We start from the raw sequence: 18,088 nt of genomic DNA, 5'->3' as shown, positions 1-18,088 counted from the left end.
GCAATGTTTTCTTGATTTTAATTGGTATACTAAAGTTATTTAAGAGAGTGTTATTGTATTGAGGAAATATACACTGAGGTATTTGGAACATCAAGTCTGCAACCTATTGTCAAATAATTGAGAAAAAATTTTAACATGAGAGACAAAGAAAGGAGAGACGAAAAGAGAGCGAGAAAGAGAGAGGAACGGAGAAAGAGGGCAATGTGGTAAACCATTAACTGGGGAAGCAAGGTGGAGGATATATGAGAGTTTTTTGTACAATGCTGACAACTTTTCTGTAAATTTGAAATTATTTCAAAATAAGTTTAAAAGAGTAATATTTAAAAATATTTAAAAAGTGCGACCCACTTGGAAATTCATGTCTGAAAAACTGAAAATTGTAAATCAAACAGATTTTCACTATATACAAAATACAAAGGTGACATAGTAAAAGAAAGAAACATAACCAAGGAAATACTGACCTGAGTTCCAGGACAGGTTCTGCCACTAATGACTTTAAATAAGTCACCTAAACTCTCCAAATTGAGGGCATTTAATTAAATCGTTCCTTCCCAGCCTTAAAATTCTACAATTCTCAATTACTTCCAATGCTCATCTCCTTACCTTGCATACATTTTCAAAAAGATACGTTTCAGAAAATTAATTTATTTTTGTTAAATTAAATTCCAAAAGACCAAAGTGTACACGGTTTCTCAATAAACTGAATAATCAATCTTATTGGAACCATTAATAAGATGACTCAAAATCTTGTTAACTTGGCAGCAGTAGTCACCATACTCACATAATATCCACAGCTCCCGGAGTAACAGATGATGATGTCTGCTCTTTGCTGGATGAAGAATCAGTAGTACATTCTGGTTCGGATACCGAATCACTGCTGCAGGGCTCACTATTTGGAGATGCATTTCTTTGAGAGGTAGTGTCAATTGCTATAGGTGTTAATTCACTCTCACTGAATGCATCGCTTATAAACATGCCTTCATGGATTAAATAAGCCACCTCTGTGTCCAGTGAATTGTCTTTTGCAGCATTCTTCTGCTGCGAAATCTCCTCCAATTCTCTAGTCCTTTGGTTTTTGTCAAGAACTGAGAGAACAACACTGTGAATGATATTTAACGTTGCCTACAAGAAAACAGGATACATTTTTAAAGGATTTAAAATATTTTGTACCTAAAGGTTCCAAAAGTGAACTGTGTATGTACTTTTGAACATCTGACAAATGAGTCAAGGTCATGCATATCAGAATTTCTTTTATTACACAGTAAAGGTGACTTGTGAAAAAGAATTGCTCAAGAGAGATGGGTTCCCTAAAGCTTAGACATAGGGCTCCATTTACAAATTAATTTTGTAAATGGAAATCTCTCTAAAATATACTGCATATTTCTCTAACTTCTTAAATAGGTTACACTAAACATAACTTGCCTGTCAGAGGATCATATTCGTTAATTGATGTGCTTTCTTTTCTATTTTTCTTAAAGGGGGGGTGTTTGGAACAGAGCAACCAGTATTCAATCATCTATGCAACAAATATTCACTATGTTTTTTTTAATTAATTTATTTATTTGGCTGCATTGGGTCTTCATTGCTGTGCACGGGCTTTCTCCAGTTGCGGCGAGCAGGGGCTACTCTTTGTTGCGGTGCACGGGCTTCTCGTTGCAGTGGCTTCTCTTGTTGAGGAGCATGGGCTCTAGGCGCACGGGCTTCAGTAGTTGTGGCATGCGGGCTCAGCAGTTGTGGCTCACGGGCTCTAGAGCGCAGGCTCAGTAGTTGTGGAGCACGGGGTTAGTTGCTCCACGACATGTGGGATCTTCCCGGACCAGGGATCAAACCCATGTCCCCTACATTGGCAGGTGGATTCTTAACCACTGCACCACCAGGGAAGTCCTGCTTCTTAAAAGTGTTTTCTTAAAAGGAAAAAACAATCCGTATTCCTTACCATACCTACCCTTAAATCCATCTCTCTCTCCTCATCTTACACCTTTTTCTCACTCATTCACTGCTCTCCAGAAATTCTGGTTCTCTTCCTATTCTTCTAAATTCCACTGTTCCCATCTCAGTGCCTTTGTTGTTTCCTCTGCCTGGAACGTTCTTCACCTTGATGTTTGCACACGTTTCCTTCTCATCACTCAGGTTCCTGCACAACTGTCACTTCCTCAAGAAGCCTCCGGGATGTCCCTGGTGGTCCAGTGGTTAAGACTCCGTGCTCCCGATGCAGGGGGCACGGGTTCGATCCCTGGTAGGGGAACTAAGATCCCTCATGCCGCACGGCAAAAAAATAAAATAAATAAATAAAACTGAATCAAAAACAGCAGAAAAAGAAGCCTCCTATGACTCCTTCCAGCAACCCTATCCCATTCACCAGTTTTTTTAAAATAACAGTTACCACTATCTTTTTATTTTTTTAATTCTAGGTCTCTTTCCACTACAATGTTAGCTCCATGAGATATTATATCCTACTGCCTAGAATAGTAAGTACTGGGCACATAGGAGGTACTTAATAAATACTGAAAGCTAGATGAATTAAGAGTAAATTTATGTAAGTCAATGTCTTCATGGACTACTAAGAAGCAGGGGCTGCATTCCTACTTTAACATTCATGGTTGCGTTCTTGTAATTTGTTGCCCTTTTCTCAAAACTCTTGATTTCTTTTTTAGGATCTACATGGTTCTAGGCAAGCAGACTCCAACTTTAAGTCTCCAAAGATAGGATAAGGGTCTAAGCTAGTCCAATCAGCTAATGGAACCACCTGAGCTTAAAGCTAAAGAAGATACACAGAAGACAGACTGAGAGAAACACAGAGAAACAAAACCAAGGCTTGATAACATCATCAACCTCTCTATCAAGCACCTAAAGGCTGACCTACCTATGGATATTTTTCAGTTATATGAACTAATAAACTCCCTTAATTGTTTAAAACACTCTGTGTTTCCCATTATTTGGAATTAAATGCACTCTAAGTGATACAATATTCCATACAGTATATGAGAGATTCTGAGCCTTCGAGTGTCTGTGGATACTGCATATTTTCTTTCTCCATTGAACAGTAACTTCTCTATTGTCACAAACTTGCTCCTTGCTACACTCCTCCATTGCTGCTTTTAATCCTCACTACTGTCTCATCTTAATCTTGATGTGCTTTCTCCCCCATCTTCATTTTGCCTTTCTTCTTCCTTATTTCTTCTCTCTTGATGATTTTCTTTCTTAAAAAATTTTTTAATAAAAAATGGTCATGGTCTTTGGACATGGTCTTTCTCTCCCCAACAACTATTCTATACCTCCCCCATAGGAATACAGCTATGCAAAACTGAGTCCACCTTCCGGCTTCAGGTGTTAGTCCTGTGTATCCCACACAGTATACTCCCAACCTCCTCGCCACAGGATTAGTTCAAAAGTGAGAAGAAAATCCAGACCCAAAGCAAGCAGTGCACAGCATTGTCCTGACCACAGTAACCTAAATCAGCCCAGTGGATTAAAACCAAGGACTCTGATGATTGAAGAAAAAAAAATCTTGTTCTAGGAAGTAGAGTATACAAATGTGGAAGACCTAAAACTGTTATATATAGCCATTTTGCTATAATTACGTTGGGTACTTTGAAGGTGAAGCCAACAAAGAGGAGGTAGAAGTGAATTAAAACAGAGAAACTAAGCAAGAAAACCATGACCACGTCATAACTGAAGCCTATCCTCGTTTTGGACTATTTTAAGTTCCCCAAGCCAATACATTTCTTTTATTGTTTAAATTAGTTTCATTTGAATACTCTGTCCCTTTTAACTGACAACATCTTAGCTAATACAATAAACTTTCCATATACAGTGTAGCAGGTGTTCTCTTAAGGGTTCTTCTTCACTGTTTTCACCATACCTACAGTTTTAAAGGTTTGCTGATTATTTTTTTCCAAGACCAGAGCCATTCTTGCTTAAGGATGCCAGAAGATTTTACAATATATAGTAGATTCAACAGTAGGTACGTGATTTATTCTCTGAACTTTCATATTGCAGCAGTTTACAGTCAAGTTCATGTTCAAAGACCAGAACCACTAAAATAAATTTTTCCAGTCTTGAGAATAATGAATGAAATAATCTGGTAAGCATATTGATAAATCTTTAAAATGATAGTCCAGAATTATTTGTCCACATAACAAATTGAAAATTTAAGAGTTAAAAATTTCTTTAAAAAGAATGTAAGCTTGCATTTAAGGATTATTTTCTTTTTTAGCTATACAAATCATCTTAAACTATGGGATATAAACAATAAACAAGAATTCTAATAAAAACACAAAATACAATTAATGCCCAGAGATAAACCCATGCACTCATGGTCAATTAATCTACAACAAAGGGCAAAATACAGCAAGAATATACAATGGAGTAAAGACAGTCTCTTCAACAAGTGGTGCTGGGAAAACTGGATAGCTACATGTAAAAGAATGAAACGAGAACACTCTCTGACACCACATTAAAAAAAAAAAACCTCAAAATGGATTAAAGAACTAAATGTAGGACCAGATACTGTAAAACTCCTAGAAGAAAACATAGGCAGAACAGTCTTTGACATGTTGTAAATCACAGCAATATTTTTGGGGACCTGTCTCCTAGAGTAATGGAAATAAAAACAAAAATAAACAAATGGGACCTAATTAAACTTAAAAGTTTTTGCACAGTAAAGGAAACCATAAACAAAATGAAATGACAACCTATGGACTGGGAGAAAATATTTGCAAATGATGCAACTGACAAGGGATTAATTTCCATAATATACAAACAGCTCACACAGGTCAACATCCAAAAAAGCCCCAGACAACCCAATTAAAAAATGGGCAGGGCTTCCCTGGTGGCGCAGTGGTTGGGTGTCCCCCTGCCGATGCAGGGGACAAGGGTTCGTGCCCCGGTCTGGGAAGATCCCACATGCCGTGGAGCGGCTGGGCCCGTGAGCCATGGCCGCTGAGCCTGCGTGTCCGGAGCCTGTGCTCCGCAACGGGAGAGGCCGCAGCAGTGAGAGGCCCGTGTACCGCAAAAAAAAAAAAAAAAAAAAAAAAAAAAATGGGCAGAAGATCTAAATAGACATTTCTCCAAAGAAGACATACAGATGGCCAACAGGCACCAGAAAAGATGCTCAATATCGCTAATTATTAGAGAAATACAAACCAAAACCACAATGAGGTATCACTTTACACCAGTCAGGATGGCCATCATCAAAAAGTCTACAAATAGTAAATGCTGGAGAGAGTGTGGAGAAAAAGGTACCCTCCTACACTGTTGGTGGGAATGTAAATTGGTGCAGCCACTATGGAGAACAGTATGGAAGTTCCTTAAAAAACTAAAAATAAAGTTACCATATAATCCAGCAGTCTGACTCCTGGGCATATATCCAGAGAAAACTCTAATTCGAAGAGATACATGCAACCCAATGTTCATAGCAGTACTATTTACAATAGCCAAGACATGGAAGCAACCTAAATGTCCATTGACAGATGAATGGATAAAGAAGATGTGGTACATATATACAATGGAATATTACTCAGCCGTAAGAAAGAATGAAATAATGTCATTTGCAGCAACATGGATGGGCCTAGAGATTATCATACTAAGTGAAGTAAGCCAGAAAGAGAAAGACAAATACCACATACCACATGATATCACTTATATGTAGAATCTAAAAAAACTGATACAAATGAACTTATTTACAAAACAGAAATAGACTTACAGACATAGAAAACAAACTTATGGTTACCAAAGGGGAAAGAGCTGAGGGGGTGGTGGTGGTGTGGCCGGTGGGGGGGAGGATAAATTAGGATTTGGGGGTTAGCAAATACAAACTACTATATATAAAACAGATAAACAGTGGTCCTACTGTATAGTACAGGGAACTATATTCAATATCCTGTAATAAACTATAATGGAAAAGAATATGAAAAAGAATATATATATGCATAACTGAATCACTTTGCTGTATACCAGAAACTAACACAACATTGTAAATCAACTATAGTTCAATTAAAAAAAAGTAATACCTCTTTTTGTAGAAAACTTAGGAAAAACAGAAAAGAATGAATCACTAATTTAAATTATACATAATCCTACCACCTGAAGATAACCACTAAAAAGACAAGCTGTCTCTTTGTCTATGGAGATGAAGAGGTAAAAAAATCTTTCTAACACAGCTAAGAGCAGACTATATATTTAAGTAGGTCTCTGTCTTGCTTTTTAACTTAATGTTATAATGTATGTATGCATTTTCTTCAATCATTAAAAATCCTTGCCTGCATGATATTCCATGATAGTGAATATACCAGGCATAACTTATTTTACCATTCCTCTATTGTTAGACATCACAGTTCTTTCCAATTTGTAGTTATTTAAAAATTCTTCATTAGGGCTTCCCTGGTCGTGCAGTGGTTGAGAGTCCGCCTGCTGATGCAGGGGACGCGGGTTCGTGCCCTGGTCTGGGAGGATCCCGCATGCCGCGGAGTGGCTGGGCCCGAGAGCCGTGGCCGCTGGGCCTGTGGGTCCAGGGACTGTGCTCTGCAGCGAGAGGGGCCACAACAGTGGAGAGGCCCGCATACCGCAAAAAAAAAAAAAAAAAAAAAAATTCTTCATTAAAAATGTACAGCTGTAATTAACATTATTTTTCAGCAAAATCATGCCCTCAAGGAACCACAAACTTTTTCAAAGAAAAAAGTACTATATTTAAAGATTAAACATCATCTTCAAAGATGTTTTACAACAGTTTAAGTGGCCTAAATGTGAAAATAAGAAGCTACAATTAGGACAAATCACTGTTCCCATATTGTACATACATCAAATAATAATGTGGCTTAGTTTAACTGATATAGAACCTAAAAGTAAGATAGCTACTTAAAAATAACTGGCAAAAAGTTGGCCAGTTCTAACTATGCAATGTAGGAGTTCTATATATCCAGACATGTGTGTGATAAGGTCATGGTAGGAATCTAAGAAAAAGTGAAAACAAGGCCTCGTTACTGTGCAATCCACAGATAAAGGTTTGCTATCTATCACTATCAATGGATAGGATCAACATTTTGGTAGGAGCCTGAATTAAGTATAGTGAATCACATTTTATAAAACTTTTCCCACTCTGACTAGAAAGCTTATGTATGTAACTTAGAGCATGTCAATGTCAATAAGGAAGTCATATCATAGATAAGTACAAAAGTCCCCCAGATCATTTTTAACATGAAACTCAGGAGATGCCAGGGATGTTAACTAGGACATAAATACAATACTGACACCTGATAATTCAAAGAATATCACATTTCACAAACAACCTGTTATACTCAGTAATTCCTAATAACTGTCTTATTAAAACACAGTTATGACATGTTGGTAATCCCAACCAACATGTATTAGAGTCTGTGCCTTTTTTCTTCTGAAAAATGCTGTGTGGCATGTGTTCTTTTCCTTATAATGACTAGATTAAAATTAAGTTGTTTGACCAAAGGGACAAAGTAATTAAATCCATTCATGATACATGAATGGATTCCAGATTGAAAAATGAAAAAAAACCCTGCAATAAAGAACATTAGTAGAGCAATTTAAATATGAACCATATGTTAAAAAATACCATTAATCAACATTAAATTCCTAGAAAAATTAAGTGGTTTGGGATAGATTTTTGAGTGTTTCACAATATTGTAATTCTAGATAATCTACACAGATTCAAGCATCACAAAAGGAAATATTACTGTATAATATTTAATGCCAAGTAAGCATCATATTTCTTTTAAAATAAAACATATCATCCAAAATTATAAAAAGGTACCAAAATACTCTGAAGCACTTCAAATCTAATTTAAAACCCTTTAGAAAAATTACAGAAACAAAGAAATTTTGTTTTATTCTAATTTTCATATCTAGAAAGATGACTTAACTTTAGGGATATTCTGGACAAACTGATAAACACATAAGCTTACCTTAACTCTCCGTAGGAAAATTGTAAACTTAGAGAAAATATCCTTTAGCAGATCAAACCACTGAAGAAAATTCAACATTCTCATCTGATCTGCAAGCCTAGAAAAAAAAATTCAAACAAAAATAATGACTGTCTTCAGGCCAACATGGTATTATCTACAAATTGGAGGAAACTACACTAAATACTAGCAAGAAAAGAATAATAAAATGCAATTTCATCTAGATACCTAGCTAAAATTGTAAAATTGAGATGAAGATGTCAATTACTAAGCAACTTCTCCTTGTTTAAACATCTCTAAGACTAGTCAAGTACACTGACTTATGAATCTTATCATGTAGTAATTCCATGTGAACATGCTTCGTGACCATTCGCTGAAAAAGCATAGAGAAATAAACTAATTTTGGTTAAATATGGAAAAGATATATTCTGGAATAAAAATAGAAACATAACATCTCCCTTAATAAACAAGCCTCTTCAATAAGTGGCGCTGGGAAAACTGGACAGCTACATGTAAAAGAATGAAATTAGAACACTCTGTAACACCATACACAAAAATAAACTCAAAATGGATTAAAGACCTAAATGTAAGGCCAGAAACTATCAAACTCTTAGAGGAAAACTTAGGAAGAACACTCTATGACATAAATCACAGCAAGATCCTTTTTGACCCACCTCCTAGAGAAACGGAAATAAAAACAAAAATAAACAAATGGGACCTAATGAAACTTAAAAGCTTTTGCACAGCAAAGGAAACCATAAACAAGACCAAAAGACAGCCCTCAGAATGGGAGAAAATATTTGCAAATGAAACAACTGACAAAGGATTAATCTCCAAAATTTACAAGCAGCTCATGCAGCTCAATAGCAAAAAAACAAACAACCCAATCCAAAAATGGGCAGAAGACCTAAATAGACATTTCTCCAAAGAAGATATACAGATTCCAACAAACACATGAAAGAATGCTCAACATCATTAATCATTAGAGAAATGCAAATCAAAACTACAATGCGATATCATCTCACACCGGTCAGAATGGCCATCATCAAAAATCTACAAACAATAAATGCTGGAGAGGGTGTGGAGAAAAGGGAACCCTCATACACTGTTGGTGGGAATATAAATTGATACAGCCACTAGGGAGAACAGTATGAAGGTTCCTTAAAAAACTACAAATAGAACTACCATACGACCCAGCAATCCCACTACTGGGCATATACCCTGAGAAAACCATAATTCAAAAAGAGTCATGCACCACAATGTTCATTGCAGCTCTATTTACAACAGCCAGGACATGGAAGCAACCTAAGTGTCCATCGACAGATGAACGGGTAAAGAAGATGTGGCACATATATACAATGGAATATTACTCAGCCATAAAAAGAAACGAAATTGAGTTATTTGTATTGAGGTGGATGGACCTAGAGTCTGTCATACAGAGTGAAGTAAGTCAGAAAGAGAAAAACAAATACCATATGCTAACACATATATATGGAATCTAAAAAAAAAAAATGGTCATGAAGAACTGAGGGGCAAGACGGGAATAAAGACGCAGGCCTACTAGAGAATGGACTTGAGGACATGGGGAGGGGGAAGGGTAAGCTGGGACAAAGTGAGAGAGTGTTAGTGTATATATGGACATATATACACTACCAAATGTAAAATAGATAGCTAGTGGGAAGCAGTCGCATAGCACAGGGAGATCAGCTGGGTGCTTTGTGACCAGCTAGAAGGGTCGGAGAGGGAGGGTGGGAGGGAGGGAGATGCAAGAGGAAAGAGATATGGGGATATATGTATACGTATAACTGATTTACTTTGTGATAAAGCAGAAACTAACACACCATGATAAGGCAATTATACTCCAATAAAAATGTTAAACAAAATAAAAATAGAAACATAACATCTCCCTTAATAAACTTAATAACCTACTTTTCTAACTACAAACTAAAAAGTACTCTTCCATATATGAAGGATCATGTGGCATGGTGGCTAAGAGCATGGGCTCTTAAGCCACAGTGCCTTGGTTCAAGTTCCAGCCCTGACACTTACTAGTTGTGTGACTCTGGACAAATGACTTAACTCCTCCATGATCTAATTTTCTCATTTTAAATGGGTAGAACCTACCTTATATGGTAGCTGTGAATATAAACTGAGTTAATACGAAGTACTCAGAACAATGCACAGTGCTATTTAAGTATTAGCCAATATTATATTGCTACATATATAATATATACTAAATATTATAATACATAATAGTACAGCCAATATTTTTATAACTGACATCAATCAACTTTAAGATTAAAAATTAATAAAAAATAGAATTCCATAAAGATATTTTAGAGTACTACAATGACTTATTACTCCATATTTTTAATTAACGGTGCTACACCTAGGACTTTATTCTCAAAAGATACTCCTATACACTTGAGATATAGGATGTTCTCTAAGCTGAGAAAATTCCTTAGGGAAGAAAAATATTAAAAATAACTGACTCTCCATGTATATAGGGCTTTCAGCAAAGGTCCAGTAACTTAATTTTTCCAGCTACTAGAGATCCCTGCATTATTGGCATTGCTTCAACTAATTCTGAAACAGCTTTCACTAGGTAATAGTGTGGAAATTAAAACTCCACAATCCTCATTCTATGAGTTTGGCCCAGAGAAGTTTTACAGTTGTCCATATTACTATTCATATCTTAGACCAGTTAATAAAGTTTAGATACCTACATGAACAAGAAATTCATAGTCATAAAATATTTATCACTATTCTCCTTAAAATAAGAATAGTTATTTCAAGGGGAAAACAAAAAATTACAGACATGAAAAATTCAAAATCATGTACTCAAACTTTTCAAAGCTAACTGGGTTTTAATTATATAGCTAAATAATTTAAATTTAACACTGCTATTCTTCTTCAATTTCCATCCTCCATATAGCGTTGTATCCTCTCCACCCACTCTCTGCCCGGGGAGGCTGACCTGCTGGGCTTGGCCAGTGAGGAGCCCTTACAAAAGACTGAAAGGAGGAAAGGTGCTAATAGTCCGTCTCCATCTCTGAGGGGTTACCTCAGGATGACCGCCTCCCTCCACTGAAGATCACTTCAACTACTAAAAGACTTTTTTTTTCAGCTACTTACACCTTCTTCTCCTTCTGAATTCCATTAACTGCTCTCTTTCTTTGTCCCTTAAAGGTACTGCACTATCACTTGTGATTTTCCCACACTCTGCCCACACCTTAGCAAATAATTCCTGAACTAAATCCTCCTTAGATTATTCTAATGCGTTATCTTTTCCCTGACTGGTAACCCCAACTTAATATTTATACTTACTTCAAAACAACATCTGTGTCTATGTCTTCTATTTGTGAAACTTTATTAATCACACACTGCAAAATTTAAGAAAAAAATTTGATTAACGTCTTTACAACTGTAAGTACTACATGTTCATTTGTATATTAAAAGGGCCTCAATGACTATAATTATTTGACCAAACTTCTCCTGTCTCTTAGACCTCAAGGTGTTTAAAAAACTGCAGCATTACCTTTACCCTATTAAATAATTATTCCAGGGTATGCTTGAACTGTATTAATCACAATTTCCTACTATTTAAAACTGTTCACACACAAATACACACACAACAAACACACACGCACACACACAAAACCCCCATAGAACTATAATACTTAGGACATGGTATAAGCCCCATACTAAAATTCCAAAAGAAATTCATTTTGGAGGTCACACTTCCTTGCAACACGCGCAACAGTTTAAGGTTTTAAAAAATAAATGCTCAGACTTTAGAAGTCTAGGAATTAAAACACAGCAGTTTTTAAAAACTGCTTAAAAGTATAATATACATACAGAAAACTGTACAAATTATGTTTATAGCTCAATAATTTTTTTACAAATGGAGTGCACCTATTTAACCAGAACTCAGATTATGAAACTGAATATTACCAGGAAGTCCCTCCTGCTCCCCTCCTGGTCACTACTTCCTCCCAAAAGACATTACTATCCTGATTTCTAACACCACAGATTAATTTTGCCCGTGTTTGAATTTTACGTAAGTGGAATCATACAGTGTGTACTCTTCCGTGTCTGGCTTCTTTGGCTCCACCTTATGTATGTGAATATCCATGTTGTTCCATGTAGTTTATTCATTCTCATTGCTGTATAGTATTCAATGATGTAAATATGCTACAATTCTATTTATCTTTTTTACTGATGATAAAATTTGAGTTTTTCTGGTTTTTTATTACAAATATGCTGCCATGGAATGCTTGTGCTGTCTTTGGTGAGCCTAGGTATGAATTTCCGTTGGGTAAATTACCTAGAAGTAGAATTGCTAAGCTATAATATACATGTATATTTAGTGCTAGTTATCAACAATTTTTGGAAATGGTAGTGATAATTTTAAAATACGGTGTTTTAGTCAATGTTTGAAAGAGGTAAAAGATGGGGCGATTGTAACCTTTTTCTTGCTTGTTTTATTTGAACATTAAAAACTAAGAAATGTACATTCAACCTAATGATGATGATCAATTAAGCCTAAGAAATTCATTCAAAATTGTTCTTTTTCATATACAGAAAAACTAAAGTTCAGAGAATGAGATTTATCTGAATAGAAAAAGTCAAAACAAAAATCAGGGAAGTGTATACATATAGCTGATTCACTTTGTTGTACAGCGGAAACTAACACAACATTGTAAAGCAATTGTACTCCAATAAAGATGTAAAAAAAAAAACTGCTTATGGAAAAAAATTGTATCTCATGAAATATAGCAGCAACTTGAATTTCACATCTTTAAAACTGAAATAACCTTAAAATGTATATCTACTTTGTAATGAGTAGATGACAAATACTGAAACTTTGATAGCATTGTAGGTGGTAAGCTTTTTCTTTTAATTTCTAAAAGTAATGCAGATGTAAAATGACAATTCCACTTTATCACTTTATGCCAATTGTGTTGTAATAAATACCAATTAGCTTGGGAAAAAAATCAGGGAAGACTAAAAAAAAACCAAATAGATTTTAGTTTACAATTATAATTTCTTAGAGATCAGAGTAAGAAGAAACGCTGGTGAAAGTATATACTATTGGTAAAATCTTTTTAGAAAAAAAGCAATTCAGCTCTATGTATCAAACAACTTAAAAATACTTTTCACTCTCTGACCAATAGTTCCACTTCAGGAATCAGTTACAAGAAACCAAACAAACAAGACTTTATACCAAAGCATACCAAAGATGTTTGTCACAGTGCTCTTTATAGTACCGAAATGAAAATGACCTAAATATTTAACACAGAGGAAAGCTTAAACAGATTTAACTAACATAATGTTGATGGAATTTTATACAACCATTAAAAGTGATATATCTGAAGGCTTATGAGCGAATGCTTATGTTATGATTCAAACGGAAATATATATACAATTCAAAATTATATATACAGTATGACAGCACCAATGAAAAATTCCATTGAGAGTCCGCCTGCCGATGCAGGAGACACGGGTTCATGCCCCAGTCCGGGAAGATCCCACATGCCGCGGAGCAGCTGGGCCTGTGAGCCATGGCTGCTGAGCCTGCGCATCCGGAGCCTGTGCTCTGCAACGGGAGAGGCCCACATACCGCAAAAAAAAAAAAAAAAAAAAAGATTCTAGACCAAAATATACCAAATAAAAAAGTATAATTACCTGTTTAATGATATTCTTTGCTGTAATAATCATTTCTTCACTATATATTTCTAAAAAATTAAGTTTTCTTTGTTTTAAAAGTCCAAATACAAGAGATACTAGTCTTTCCTGTTAAAATAAAAGAAGGGTATACAATGTCAAAATTCAAATACAAAATAATCTCACTTAGAGGCAGAAATAATCAACGTCAAGGGTTTTATTGTCTGACCCTCAAATCTCTATCCTCCTTTTGGTATTTTCTAAAAGTCTTAAAAACCCCTTTCCATAGCAATCTTGTCATCAGATTTTTGGAGTCGTTAATCTAAAACAGGTAAATCCTATCCTACTATAGTGGATCAAATGAAGCTGGTTTGGGGACAAAACAATATGAGTATATTTTGGTCTAGTTTCAGTAAGTAGCTAGAAAGTATTCTTCTCAAACCCTGATGACCAATAAATACTCTATGAGCCCGGTGCTTTCTAATTAGTGGTCTAGAAGACTGGAATGATGACCTGGATTATTTGTGGAGCATTAACTGCTAACATTTACAAAAATCTCTTTAATTACTTAGGCTGCTATCAGGGTTTTTTGGATTCTTTACAAGTTCTTGGCAATAATCAGCATTGAGAAGTTACTAGATAAGTTACCAAATATGATATATTTGTATATGCATATGCATAAAACATGTTCATAATAGGTGCTCAGTGAATGTGAATGACTGATAAGTTACCATATAATAATGATCACTTTTTATAAAAGACACACTCCAATACATGCATATACATGGATATAAGTTAATTCATCCTATATCTATATTTGGAACTTGGGTAGTAAGCCATATAAAGACTTCATTTTAACTCCCATTTCTAATTAAGTTATAAAATTATTTATTCTCTAATTTCACAGGATAATAAACAATTATGTGCTTCCTAAAGTCACATAGTTAGTGAAAGATTTCATAGGTCTCACAGGCTTGATATTGAAGATAATTTTGCTCACTATAACCTGAGGAGAATGTGTTCTAAACTAAGGCTGTTAGGAAATAACACTAAACAATGACATCAATTTCATTCTATAGTTCAAAAGACATACCTCTTCTAAAATTTGACAGTCATCTTCCAATGGTCTATTTAAGTCACTGTGAGAATAAGTAGAAAATTCTGCAATCATCATTTTATCTATCAGTTTTTCTAATTCACAAAGCTGTGATCCCAAATGCCTACAAAGGAAGAGGGAAATGTTACCTCATTTATTAAAAACCCAGATTTACTCCACGATCAAGGGAACCCATCAGCAAAACTTTTCTAGCTGACAGTACTTGTGCAACAAGGTGATGTTTTAGTAAAATAGAGTCTTTTAACTTAACAAAAATAACTGCGACAGTTTCACGTCATCTCCCAAATTCTATTTTTCTCTGTATATCTTTAACCTACAAACAGTTAAATATACTATAGGAAACTTGGTTCTAGAAAACTTCATGACTGCTTTTTAGTCTGCTTTTCACAGACAAAATATCCAGATATTCTAAGTCCTTTCCTCATTAACCACTTACTGAATATAAATGTCAGTAGCTCCCCAGCCATTCATTTATGCAATAAATACAAGCGCTTACTATGCACCAGGCCCTGTTCTGGGTACCTATAAATATTTGAAGGACTATAGGAGAGACTGACTCAGCTCAACCTCTGTCAGGATCAGTTTGAGTTATTGTGCAATATCCCTCAGGCCATTAAAGTCATTAGAACACATGAGTGAAGATCTAAAGTCACTGAGCTATAATCTATCCATGGAACTTCTTCTCATGAAATATGATGTTCCTTTTTAGTCCACCTCTTCAGTACCTGCAGATCCTGGCTAGGGTTAAAGTGAGCAGGACTCTAACTTTGGCAGAGTTGTGGGGGTGGTGAGGGCAAGTATTACTGAAGAGATTTGGAACCTTTTCCCTAGAAAAAGCAAGTACTGTCCAAGTGACAAGAGTGGTCCCAGGTAGTTAATCCCTGCTCTGAAGGGCACTAAGGATGAATACCATCATATCCAAAGGGATTTTTGCCACACAATCTAATAGTTTCATACAAACAATGGGTTGAAGAAACCTAGGTAATCTAGTTGGTCCAAGGCATTTCAAAACTTAAGTGAAATTTATCTTAAATGTAAACACTTATAATTAATTATAAAAACATTTTAAAAGTTTATGTTACATTTACTTGAAAAACAAGCCCTTAATGTTAGCAACTGTCTTTGCTATGACCAGATATAGCACATTAAAAAAAATTAAAGCATGTGACCTTTTAGAAAGATCCGTTGTTCTTCTTTTATGAACAACAACAATATGGTAAGTAGTGCAGTGATACTTTTAGAAAAAATCTGATAAGTGAAATAACATAAATTTGCTTTTTGCAATATGAAAATTATATTTCTCACAGCTAATTAGAAGTCTAATAAGGTTCTCATAAATGGTGACAACATCTCACAATAAACTAATTTATAACATATCCACTCTTACAAACTAAAACACTGCCATAAAAGGAATTTGGCAGTGTCTTGCAAAATTACATAGGCAATTAGCCTTTGACCTAGGAATCTAACTTCTCAGAATCCATCTCAAAGATACACTGGTAAATGACAAAAGAACATACATTCATTGCACCACTGTTGGTAATTGCAAAGGAATGGAAACAACCCAAATGCTGACCAATAGAAGGCTAGTTAAATATATCATAATAGACCCTATACACTTTTAAAAGAATCGAGGAATACCAATTAATATACTATATACTGCTACAAAGCAGTTTCTCAACTACTGCCCCCCTAAAAAGTGTTTTCAGACATTTTTATTCCTAACCACTCCCCATGAAGTTTTAATATCACAGATATACTGTAAATCCATTTATGTACCGTGGCCTTTGGAGGGCCACAAACCATTGTAAAATCCAAGAATTTTTTTCACCCTTCAAGAACAAACTTTTCCCTCCTTTGGGTGATATCCCCCATTGAGAATGCATACTGTAGCATGATCTACAGGGTATATACTGTAAGGTAAAAACCCCAAGGTGGAGAAAAGTATGTACAGTATGCTAATGCTTATCTAAGATGAGGGACAGACAGAGAGATGGATAAATAAACATAAACTAAAATTTTTTAAAATGACTTATAGGAGTAGGTACAGAGGAAGAGAACCAAGACAGAAGTTAAATTTCTCTGAATATCTTTTGTTTTATAGATTTGACTTTGGAACTATGTAACTACTTAACATAGTTGTAAAACAATATTACATTTAAAAACAGCAATCCTTGAATATCAAAAGCAAATGAAACAAATGAACTTAACTATGTATCAAAGTACAGGCAAATCTACACAAAAAAGAATTACTTCAAGTGACTTTAAAACACAGTAATTTATCCATTCATACCACAAGGGATATACCTTAAGAAAAAGAGGGAAAATTATTTCCTAGCTCTGCCCACTAAAAAAGCCTAGAGATCATGACCAATCCAGTAGCAAGGAACACCTCTGATACCTAGATTGTAATTTCTAAATACCATTTCCTACTAAAAGAAACTAGGGCTCCTTAGAGAAATGGCAGTTTACAAATATGGAGCAGAAAATGTATAATATGAATATCCTGTCATAACATGAAGAAAACCATTAATGACTACTCATAGAATCAAAAAGACTTGAGGAGGTTCCTACAAAAGATAGGACAATATGAACATCGATTTAAAAAAAAACTTAATACTTCAAATATATATAAATCCATGTGCTTATAAAACATTTGGAAGATGCTACATTTTTCATTATTTTAAAAACTGTTAAATAAAGGAAAAGAACCTAGACTTTATCTTGCCTATCCTTGTAAGAACTGTCCTTCAGAATTACCAAATAATTGTTATGGAGAAATATGGCTTTATAGAAATATTCCATTAATAAATGAATAAGGAAGTTTAGAATTAGAATATCATGATTTGCAACCCATAATGAGATGATAAATCTAGGCAATGTATCACCAAATGGCTGCTAATTTCATGAAAAAAGAGACAACCAGATATATGCCTCTTGGCTGAAATACACCTATTAGGTACTCTTACCAAAAAGAAAAACTTAAATCTGATCAAGGCTTTAAATCTAACTACCAGTTTATAGAAAATACAAGCAAAAGGAAAACACACTAAACATGGGGATGCCGTTGGCAAAATCCAGACTGTGAGAAGCACTACAAAGACAACTCAATTTCTTCAATAAATATTTTGAAAGGGAGAAAATGAGAAGAATGGAGAATGATATATCAAAAGACATTTGAAATATATCAACCAATTGTAATATACAGTTGTTATTATTTGGATTATTATTTCAATACACTGTGAAAAGAATTTTGAGAGAAATAGGAAAATCTGAACATTGACTAGCTATTTGAAACTATGAATGATATTTGAGTTATGTTTTCAAAGATCCTTATCTTTCAGAGATACATAATGAAATACTTATGGATGAAATG

General features: G+C 34.9%; 1 protein-coding gene across 2 annotated transcripts in view; it reads right to left on the bottom strand.

Moving 5' to 3' along the window:
* The window catches only part of VPS54 (VPS54 subunit of GARP complex), a gene marked incomplete at its 5' end in the record, with an annotated part of 71,898 nt that overhangs the window by 30,464 nt on the left and 23,346 nt on the right, over positions 1-18,088 (bottom strand). For both annotated transcript variants that reach the window (XM_079721069.1, XM_079721070.1), the window contains 5 exons: positions 782-1,122; positions 7,932-8,028; positions 11,256-11,311; positions 13,617-13,724; positions 14,689-14,815. In XM_079721069.1, the coding sequence (XP_079577195.1) occupies positions 782-1,122; positions 7,932-8,028; positions 11,256-11,311; positions 13,617-13,724; positions 14,689-14,815 (729 nt within the window). The remainder of the gene's footprint in view (positions 1-781; positions 1,123-7,931; positions 8,029-11,255; positions 11,312-13,616; positions 13,725-14,688; positions 14,816-18,088) is intronic.

The sequence above is a fragment of the Hyperoodon ampullatus genome (assembly GCF_949752795.1).
Source record: "Hyperoodon ampullatus genome assembly, chromosome: 15".
NCBI lineage: Eukaryota > Metazoa > Chordata > Mammalia > Artiodactyla > Ziphiidae > Hyperoodon > Hyperoodon ampullatus.
The sequence above is the reverse complement of the archived record's forward strand: the minus strand, read 5'-3'. Positions and strand labels throughout refer to the sequence as shown.